The 11040-nt window shown below is 43.3% G+C and overlaps 1 protein-coding gene across 1 annotated transcript; it reads left to right on the plus strand.

The window, feature by feature from the left end:
• The first annotated feature begins 682 nt into the window (after window positions 1-682).
• Window positions 683-9882, plus strand: LOC310790469 (CDGSH iron-sulfur domain-containing protein 1). The gene is made up of 3 exons (XM_083652164.1): window positions 683-821; window positions 7870-8072; window positions 8742-9882. The coding sequence occupies exons 1-3, from the start codon at window positions 752-754 to the stop codon at window positions 8829-8831; spliced, it is 363 nt and encodes a 120-aa protein (XP_083508290.1). The 5' UTR covers window positions 683-751; the 3' UTR covers window positions 8832-9882.
• Window positions 9883-11040: the final 1158 nt, after the last annotated feature.

Here is an 11040-nt window from a genome sequence, read left to right on the forward strand (position 1 = left end):
TAGGGGCAATTTTGAATGTTTGTTGTCAAATTAAAAGCATCTATTCATTCATTCATGGAATTCATAATTCCAGTGACCTTACTTGATCCTGTGGATGGTAGCATCAATGAATGATGTGAAGTCGTTATGTTGCCCTCTGCTGGTTATTTTCAACCCTTCAAACAAATGCACAGTAGGCTAGACTCTTATTGCAAATCATGACTTATAATAGTCAGTCTATCAAAGTGTTTACATGTATTCTGATAGTCTGTTGTCGATGAGGAAATGGCAGCAGGTCATTGGCTTTGAGCACGCACCCACTAGGGGGCGCTAATTGTCACCAAAGATTATTTTATAACAAGATGCACCACAGCCCATTTAACCGTAGTTGGCAGCTCCACCGGAACGTCGTAGGGATGGGAAATCATCTCGCACCTGCGTACAACTGAAACTTGGCTAAATCATGTAAATCATGTAGCTACATTCCACATAAACCCCCTTGCATACAACTGCAGTTGCCCCCCCCCCCAACAATAGCTCAGCAGGAGCTTCAGAGCTTTCAGAAAATGTCCACGTAAAGCGAAGACGGAAGTAAGTAGGAGTAACACCTCTCGCACCAACACGTTATCACTTGCCCTCCCTACCCTAGTCCGGATTGGTTGCTGCTCAGTGACGTACCCCGCTGCAGGCTGAGCCAGAGAGGAGTTGAGTTGACCTTGCTCTGCTCAGTGCACTGAGCTAGCCCCAAAACACACCGACCACCAGAGACAACATGACAACCCCAGATTTACTCGCTATGCCGATGCCTGCGTTACCCAGCACGGGATTCAGGATATCTAGAGGTAACGCCAAACTAGCTAACGTTAGCGAATGAGCTGAGCTAGTTTAGGGAAGCCAGTTTGCTGCACAGCAATAACGCTGCTTTTGAGTTAATTTGAGTCATTTAGTTAACCCAACCAAACTTTAAGGCAGGCTTAACTTTAAGACATAGCCCTAGCTAGACCCTAAACGACGTTAACAAGTACGTAATGCGATTGCAAATGCAGTGTAAAAACCCCGCTATTTTAGCTGGCTGCCAACCTTACTATACCATTCAGGGAGTCCTGTTGGATACAGCCACAAGTTGTGCTTCCGGTCACACTATTTTGTTTTTATTTTGTTTTTGCCCTGCTGCGGATCACATCATCATACCATCCGCAGCTCGGTGTGGCTTGTCCGGGCCGTCACAGTCAGTTGTGTTCATATTTTGCAGACCTGCATCATGTGATGCCCAGTAGACCTGACAAATCGTCATGGCTTCTGTGCCTGAACTTTGAAGGCTGTCTGTACTTGCCCTTAAAATAGTAAGATTCACCTGGTAAAACACACACACACAGTTCTAGACGTATTTATCATTAATTTCATTAGTCTTAACGTGCCATGTGCAAATGTTTTACTGCTGCATTTGTCACCCAGGGCTGCATACTAGTCACTAGGTGACAGTCACCTTTTTGATCCCAAAATAGGGCACTTAAGTGAATATTTTTGAGTGGTTTTGTGTCTGCCCTGCGTCATTCACCTTTTTCCTCTCCATGAATGTATCCCTCATCACCACTATGACATGCAGGATGGAGGATGCAGTTTCTTTGTTGCCAATATTTCAAGTGTGATAGCTTATGTTTTGCCTGGTCAAATATCTTTTGTGAGCACAATTTGTCCTCTCTTCACTGCACTTACTACTCTGTTTGTTAATGCATAAGCTCAGCTGTCTCTTTGTATCTTTCTTTCTAACATACCGGTATTGAGATTGCAGTGCAAGAGGAATAGGCCAGGTGAAGGGGCTATCTAAATCATGTGTGTGTGCTGCATGTACTTTGCCTTATCCTTCCTGTGCTTAAATGTCATTCTCAAATAGCACATTTTGTTGGCGATCTATTTCGCATTTCTTAATCCATTTTTGTCAACAACCTGACTTCACGTTGAGATGTTTTCCAGTGCAGCTACCGTTGAGTCAGTGTATGAAATTTAAAACATTTTGAGGTCAACTTTAGCTCCCACTGTCTAAAAATAGGGACATTTACAACATTTTGGGGGCACTTAAAAAAATACTAATTACTGCATAAATTTGCTAACGCGTCGTGTGAACAACAGTGATGTTGGTGTGAGTGTATTGATCATCTTCTTCTGGCAACCAACTTGCCGGTGCTGAGTGTGTGTTAAAGATGGAAATGGAAATTAAATGAATTGAATGAGAAGAAAATTGTCAAAATCTTCGGGGCAATTTTTGCCCCTGGATCATGTGTTTTTAGGGGGATTCTGAGATTTCAATGGGGCATTTTTGCCATTGCCCCTGGCTAAATTCCTACACTGAGTTGAGTTTAATCAACCATCTAAAACAGTAGTCAGGTTTTTGTGTCAGTCGCTCAGTCAGAATCAAAGCTTTCTAGAGCCACCATTTTGCACCAACATTCAACAATCATACAGGAAGAAATCCATTGAAAAAGAGGAGACCAATTTTTCCACCTACAGTGGCTCCAATATACCAGGATGCAATGCAGCCACAAGACGATGTGATGTGTTTTGAGTTAGAGTGTTCACAAAGTTGGCTAGCTTGCTATACTGTATTTACTGTATATATGCCAATCTTTTGATTGAAAGTAACACATTCACATCTGCTCTTTGGGGGTTGCACAAGGCATTCTGGGAAATGTAGGTATTTAGATATTTAGAAAGGTAGATATGCAAAATAAAAGTAAGCTACAACACATCGTCAACTAAAATTCAAAAATCTGGGCACCACAAAGCCTTCCAAGTCAGTGTAACTGTCAAAAAATGTTGGCTTTTACCAGTTCCCATAAAGAAAGCAATCATTATGTTTTGAGTCTTGTATTATACCATATTTTCCTGGATTAAAATCAGCACAGGGCAGGATTAGTTAATCTGCTTGAGTATGAGCTGCAATATGTACGTCTAAACCTCCATAGTGGCAATAGGTCTGGTTGACCTGCACAGGAATCAGAAGGGTTCAATGTTGAGATATTCTGGTGGTGGTAGCTATCATGTGATCCTAGTGTGTGTTACCTTAACCATGTGCTGATGTTAAGGATGTGCGTCTCATTTAAGTACTGAGCTGTGTACCTCCGTATTGTTTAACCTCTTCTCCAGCACTATCATCAAGTTGAAAATTACACTGTTTTCCTTCTATTTCAAATGGTCTGTGTGGGGATGCAAAATTTGCCAGGGCATGAATCTGGGGTGGGGGGTAAACACCCACATGGGGTGCGACAGCGATATTTTATGTAGACCAATCACAGCTCGCGCTGCAATGACATCACTGATGAGGTCATAAATCACTGATGTCATAAAGCTCTACATCACTGATGACATCACAATTGGCTTGAGTGACTAATGGCCCATTTCCACCGCAGGTAGTAGCGCGGTCCCGCTCCGCTCGACTCGATAAATGGTCTCATTCCACCGGTAAAAACCGTCCCAGCCCGGGTTGAGTTGGGGTTGAGTCGTGCTACTTTTCGTCCCTGCTTCGTTGGGGTTCTAGGGCTGTGAACCCGGTACCATACGGTGACGTGAAAACATTGTTGACGACTGATTGGTCAGGCAGAATCGTGTTTACTCTGTCTATCTACTGACTGTCAATGCAATGCTGCATACCAGTTTAGTGGGCTTACCTTCTCTTCTGTTATGTTATTTCCATGCTGCCTTCGCCTCTGGTGAAATAAAATCGTGGCGGTGGTTTCAATTGTTTTGAGAGAAAAAAGTCTGCTGCTCAGGAAGCCCTTGTAGTTGAGTGCAGCGCTCCGCTAGGCCGCAGGCGGATCTTTGGTGAAGCCGAGGTCTTGCCTGGTGAGAGGCCGCCGGGGTAGAGGCTACTCTGTTGCGCTCTCCCGTCCCTGCGCAGCGCATGCATGTGAGTTTGACTAACAACAAAGTGATATCCATTCTCCTGGCCGATTGTTACATTTGCCCATGTACACTGTAGGTCATTTAGAGGCACCAGTATTTCATAAACAGTTTAAAAGTTCTGTGGATGGATTTAATTGTAACGTTATGTTATAGCCTACTTCGGCTATAGGCGGAGGACAGATATGCGGTCGCTATGACGACCAGCTGTGGGCGGGGGTGGGCGGGGGCAGATGATCGGCGGTCGAAGCAGAACATCCATCGGGCCAAAATGAGTAGAGCCGACTGGTGACGAGCTGTGCAGGGCAGTAAAATGTGGTGGAAATGAGCCATTAGACCAATCATGCTGCTATGACATCGCAATTGCTTGATGTCGCTGATGTCATACATACAGTTCTACATCACTGATGACATCACAATTGCTTGAGTGACAACATTGATGACATGCTAAAAAAATTGCGCCCATAGTTTGACACCGCATGTGAACTGAATACAGCAACAGCGACCTCTTTTCTCTTCTTATCTCCGCTTACAAAGACCAACTACAATGGACCCATCACATTTATTTTGTATATAGTGTGTTTCTCACAAATCTCAGGATCACGGGGGAAGAGGTCAAGGGCGAGTTACGGGGAAAAGTTAGAAAAGTCCAAAGGGCGCTTTGTTCTAGAATTGAGTGAGCGAAGCTTGGTTCATCGTCTCCAGAGTCTCCTCCACCTTAGAATTGAGCACGCAAAATTCTAGTTGATTAAAAAGGCAACGGTAATACAGTAGGTAGGTAGGCACTTTCTCTCACTAACTGAACAGTTCTGGGTGTCAACATGGATGCATCAACACAATGGGCCTTTTTCACCATCAGCCATTTTGTGTCTAAAAGGCAGGAAGTAACACAGGTGCAAGCAAACATTAATGAGGGTTTCCAACTTACAATCTATTTAGGTGTTCCAGTGACGGGGCTCTCGTTAATGTTTTGTTTGCACCTGTGTTGCTTCCTGCCTTTTAGACACAAAATGGCTGAGGTGAAAAAGGCTAATAGTGAGTGACTGTACTGCAAGTCATTATTTGCTGGGCCAGAGTCCAGATTCAGGAGTCCATGTGTTTGAACTGGCTTGAAGCCATCTAAATGTCCAGATAGACATCTCACGCAGCCTTTACTTGTGATCATAATGTTCAGATTTTTCCCACCTGAACTAAGACTAAGAACCCAGTGATCATGTCTTTATAATAATTCCCAGCATTTCAATGTCAAGCACAAATGAAAAATCCAGAAAATAAGTAACATTAGCCATGATATTTTAAATGTCTGATATGTGATGAAAGTCATGCATTGTGTTTTCACTTTATTTGAAAAGGATTGCCAAACCTGGAGTTTAAGCTGTTTTACAGCGTGGACAGTTACCCTGAGTCTGCCTGCAGAGAAAGCCTGCAAGCTTTGTACAGTGATAAGTAGATCATGAGGAGATCAAAAGCTTGCTTTACAGATTCACTCTTCAAAATGCTTTTCCAAGGCACATGAACACCTGAACAAGTCCTAGCATAACTTACAGCAGTGGTTCTCAAACTTTTTTTTTTGCTTCAGTACCCCCCTTTCCCTGATTTCTGAATCCAGGTACCCCCTTTACCCGACAAAAACTTCAGTTTCAGTAGTAAAAATTAGAAATATATTAGTAAAAGTATAGTTCTCATTCACATTTTAAATCATATTACTATTATCTAAAAATAAATGTTTAAATGTAATATTTTCACAATTTATTCTTACATTTTCCCATTTTCCCCTTTCTGTCAAGTACCCCCCTGTAGTACCTCCATGTACCCCTAGTGGTATGCATACCCCATTTGAGAAACATTGTACTTGCTGGGATGTAGCCCACTACCTTCCTTCCCAACAACAGTCTATGAAGGACACTGACAGTGGATTTGGGAGATAAAAGCATGTAAAACGGTCTGTGATGCTTTATAAAATGGTTCCCTCAAATCAAGTGATCTGATTGGTTCATAGCCGTGGTATATTGAGTGTATATACAATGGCAATGATGTCATTATTTTGCACAATTCAGTATCACTGCGTGTCAAGTGAAGGGCGTTCAAGCAGTGCTGCAGACCGGTTCGTAGTTAGTAACTAACTAGTAAGCAACGTTACTGTCAAAACGCCACTGAATGACCCTCCTGTGGCTTGTTAACGTGTACAAGTCAGTTAGTTTTTAAATCCGTTGCTCGTTTGTTGAGAATAAGTGTGATTTCCAACTACCAAATTTACTAGGTAAACCAGAGATAGCCTGTGTTGCTAGGTGCTAGCTAGCTTCTGTAGCTTATCTACGTTGCACAGCAACTGTGTGCAGGCAGCCAGGAGGGACTATTTTATTCTGAACATTATGATTTATGGAGAAAAACTATTTAAATTGGAGTGTGTCTATTACTTTAATATTGCTTTACTTGGTAACTGTTTTATAAAAGAAATAGCTCACTTCAGGTACAGTATATGGTTGTTATATCACAGCAGAGGGGTTTTGTTTTTACGTCCCTTAGTAGTGATATAATGAGCATATATGCCACGGGCTGTCGTGAGCTATTGCTTAATTCATGGCTGACCCAATTTGTGGTCTGCGGGCTCCATTTCTTTTGACCCGCCATGTATTTGATTAAATAAATTAATAAAACGCTGCGATATTACTGCCTTTCAAAGGCTGTGTGGCCTTTGAAAGTGTGATGAAACTTATATCATATGAAACTAGAAGACCTAAGGAATCCATCGGTATCAACCATGTCAACCTAGCTTGTCGGGGGCTAAATAACTGAATGAAAATGTGTTCTATGGGTAGGGTTAGGGCTATCTCACCAATAAAATGACTGTTAAACATTAGCTTTTTTATTATTTTGAAAATGTATTTTATATTTAGAATGAAAATTGTCTGTAAAATATAATACATTTTAATGTAATGTAATTTTCACGTAACATAAGGTGACCAGACGTCCTCGATTTTCAGGGACAGTCCCCGTTTTTGGTGACCTGTTCCCGGCTGGAGCTGTCCCTGAAAATGTCCCCGATTTTCTACTGGCGTCTGCGGCCGATATGACTCTAGCTCTAGCAGGCTCATTCTTAAATCTCGAGTGAAGATACTTACAGGGTATGACTGTAAGACCTACAGCAGGGATACTCAACTTGCTTTGCCCGGGGGCCACTTTTGTGAAATGAAACTGTAGAAGGCCAGGGGCCAGTTAATAAACAAACAATATACATTTTTCTGTAGCGGATTGTAGGTTTTTGGGGCGTCAGCCGGAGTTTAGTCTGACAATCTTGTGGACACCGGATAGTTAGTTAGGTTAAGTTAGTTAGGTTAAGTACATACTGTACATAAGTGCCCGGGTAGCAAGCAGACGGCGGTATTTGACAATTTAGCAGCTAAATCATAGTTTATTGAGAGATATTCCATATTCCAGACTGAAATGCTATAACAGAAGTGGAGTATTGGCCAGAATGACATGAACATCTGGACACTTATTCAGCGGGTATCTTGCATGTTGCGTTCAGGTGCATTGTAAAAATAAATAAAAAAAATTGCAATTCCATTGCGGACCACACAGGAGGCGCATGTGGCCCGCGGGCCGCAAGTTGAGTATCACTGACCTACAGCATCCATTGGGACAAACAATGCCATGCTACCTGGTCGAGAAGGGGGCTAAATAATGAATTTTGGCATATATGGTCACCAGGGGCCTCTTTGTGAAGCCGACACTGTTTATTACAGTACAACAGCCATGGACAAAGTCAATGAAACCGGAATCATCTCCATTTCATAGGTAATAACATTGGATATTTTTATGATATATTGATTGCCGGACTGGAAATGTCCCCGATTTTCATTTGATAAATCTGGTCACCTTAACATAACATCAACATCTATTTTTGGGCAACTGGCTTAATTATACCATAGGACACCAAAATGTGTAATGTCGGTGAGTCCCTTAACGCCTGCCCTGCCTGTGTGTCTGCAGACCAGCTGATTGTAGCGGTGCCTGTGGCGGTGGTGGCAGCAGTGGGGGGGTTCCTGGTCAGCCGCTACCTGAGCGGGCGCAGCTGTAAGAAGGGCCTGGTCAACACGTCCGTCAGCAAAGACAGTCCTAAAGTGGTGCACAGCTTCGACATGGAGGACATCGGCACCAAGGCCGTCTACTGCCGCTGCTGGAAGTCCAAGAAGGTCAGGTGCTCACACACACAGGCATCAGTGATTGCACTTTACGTTAGGTGGAGCCATTCAGTGCTGGTATAGAGCTCAACAGTCACGTGACACTCATGACGTAGCTCCGGTTCTGGAAATGACTGATGACATCACAATTACTTGAGTGACATCAGTGCTTCATGACATCACTGATGTCGGCTGAGCGTGCTAAGCGCATGACTTGGCATGAGTTTGGTCACACACACCCAAAGTGAGCCCATGGTGTGAAGCCCACAAAATAAATCCTACTACTATATTTGGAGTCGTATCTGTGTGCCTGTTTGTCCGGGGTTTGCGAGGGGCGTCGTTGCTCCGATTGTCTCCAAAATTTGCCGAAACACTTTTCAGGGGTCTGGCATGAATCTCGAGTGACATGACTGAAGTTTTTAAGCTGTGTGTATTGTTGTATGCTCTTGTGATCAGGGAGTCACTGAAAAAAGAGAACTTGCTCTCAATTGGCCCGCCCTGAATAAATAAAGGTGAAATGATATTTGCTCACTTAACGTTGAGCGGTGACTCATATTTACACCTTAGTATTTGCAACTTAGCTGCTTTGAGGAAACTAACAAGACTCTCACAGCCAGAGTACAGAGGGCTTCACTTGATAAGAGCCATTGTGTCCTCTAACGGCGTGTGTTCTCCTTGCAGTTCCCATACTGCGACGGTGCCCACATCAAACACAACGAGGAGACCGGGGACAATGTTGGGCCGCTCATCATCAAGAAGAAGGATGCTTAAGCCAACCAATCAGAGGGCTCAGTCCTCCCCCTTTGCCCCCCCTCCACCCACTCCCCCACTTTGTCCAACCATCACTCGTCATTACAGTGTCACACCGACGGTTACAGTATGGCACTGAAACAACAGATATTCCCTTCAGAGTCCGATATCAAACGCTGCATTCAGGTGCAGGCAGAATGTGGGACTCTCCAAACTCTGCTGAAAATGTGAATTTTGATTTTGTACATTCCACCCTGTTCCTAACACTACTACTGACTTGACTTGAACATCCAAAGTCATGTGTGGAGAGATAAGGAAAGGACTCTGACCCCAACAGAGGCAGACGTTGGGAGTACTGGGGCTGCACGCAGTGGCATTACTTGGCAGAAACACTGGCCATTTTGATCAAAGTTCTCAACCTACATCAGCTGATAGGTGAAATTCATCCCTGTGAAAGCATTGTACCCCCATGATCTGCCGACGTCGGTCCCCTCCTCTCCTTGACTCCTCCTAGGTGCAGAGCAGGTGGTTGAGAAATGAAGTGGCTTGCACCTCTCTCCCCTCAGTTCAGTTCAATTTTTGTTTTGAATTTGAATGCAGCACATGCCTTGAAAACACGCTTTTAACTACGTGTTGGCATGCGCATGATGGCTGCCTTGCGTATCTTGCGTCTGTTTGGAGCGTAGCGTTTCTGAGGATGTGCACAATCAATGCACAGTTAAAAACAAGCTCTGGCCTTAGACACAAAGCTACAGCCCCACTACCCCTGATTCCAAAAAGAACAAACTCATACGAATGGTACACGTTTTGATTTTTGCACTAAGAGCTGCTCGGTCAGAAGTAGAAAATGGCGTCTTGTCTTAAATGAAAGATTAAATTTTGATGATGCGCACATATCCAATCGGAGAACAGTTGTAACAAGTCATCCTATCTTGCTTTCTGACAAAACTGTTGTATTTAATCTGTAGTATAGTGTTCCAAAGTAAAAGCCTGTGTGTAAAGGATATATTTTGCTTGTTCTTCAGGTGTATTGTCCACTGGCTGTGGCACTTCTGACTCTACTGTGTATATTGTGTGAATAAAACATGTCTCGAAGTGGTCTGATTTGTAGAATTCATTTATTTGCAGGAGGCTTTTGCGCAGTATGGGGCAGCTAAGGCCTTCAGGGCCAGGGGGCAAACTCTTTTTATTATTTATTTATTTTACTAAAGGATCAGATTAACGTCTTAAAGCAATGCATCAGATGGCAAATCCTCTCCATCAGCAGCAAGGTGACGTTAGAGAAGCTTGCCGCGGTGTGAGTTCCAGGAGGCTGCTCATTGTGTTTTGGAGGAGCTCAGCCGAGCAGGCCGTCGTGCTGCAGTGTCCGCCGACAACCAGTGGCCATTTTGAGGCGGCAGTATCCTTTCTGACCGCTAGAAGACGCTGTGTTTTCATAAATAGTCCAGACTAGACAGTGTATGTGATTATGGTGGGCCCCTGCTCCCATAGTGACACACGCGCGCGAGTGCACGCACGCACGCACGCACACACACACACGATGCATCTGGCTGCGTGCCAAAACGGAGGACTCTCATAAGAGGTGGAGTGGACTCCATCGTCCTGGTGTGAGAGGAGTCACCTTACTAACCAGGCGGCGGCTGTCTAGCGCAGATTAGCTGTCTGCATGACAGATACAGGGTGGGACTGTTTCTGCTGCAAGGCCATAACATATTCTATACTTTATTAATTAGCTTCGGCACTCACAGATTGCTGTGATTTGGTTATTTAAAATATCTGAGATCAGTAGCCTGTTTTTGTTGGCAAAATGTGCCTATAATCTTTTGTAGCAATTGGTTTTATGTAGGCTACCATGTTGGGTATATAGCATTCATGTTGAGTCTTGTCAATGCTTAGAAAATAATAGGCTATAGGTTATCATTACATGAGAATAAAGTGTTAAATAGAGAATAGAGAATAAAGTGTTTTTACATATCTGTGTTGATTCCGATTCTAGGAGGGGGAAACTCCAAAATGTTTGATTTGAAGCAGCCAATAAATAGCTATGAATAGTCAATATATGTTATATATTATGTAAGTTTATTAACTGATCTCAATCTTCACACTTTGGATCCACTGACTTGCTATATGAAAAATCTTGCTATGAGATTTTGAAAACTCACACACACTCTTACTCAAAGCAATACCACACCATTATTTTTTGCAAGCATTTCCATAATGCTTGCAACTG

This window comes from Poromitra crassiceps, assembly GCF_964638095.1.
Source record: "Poromitra crassiceps genome assembly, chromosome: 15".
NCBI classification, from domain to species: Eukaryota; Metazoa; Chordata; class Actinopteri; order Beryciformes; family Melamphaidae; genus Poromitra; species Poromitra crassiceps.

What these genes read in the sequence shown, in the direction of transcription:
- LOC310790469 (XM_083652164.1), top strand. Translation starts at nt 752, where the DNA reads ATGACAACCCCAGATTTACTCGCTATGCCGATGCCTGCGTTACCCAGC. An exon ending in GGGATTCAGGATATCTAGAG is followed by an intron (nt 822 to 7,869) that starts GTAACGCCAAAC and finishes GTGTGTCTGCAG; the next exon opens with ACCAGCTGATTGTAGCGGTG. An exon ending in GCTGCTGGAAGTCCAAGAAG is followed by an intron (nt 8,073 to 8,741) that starts GTCAGGTGCTCA and finishes TTCTCCTTGCAG; the next exon opens with TTCCCATACTGCGACGGTGC.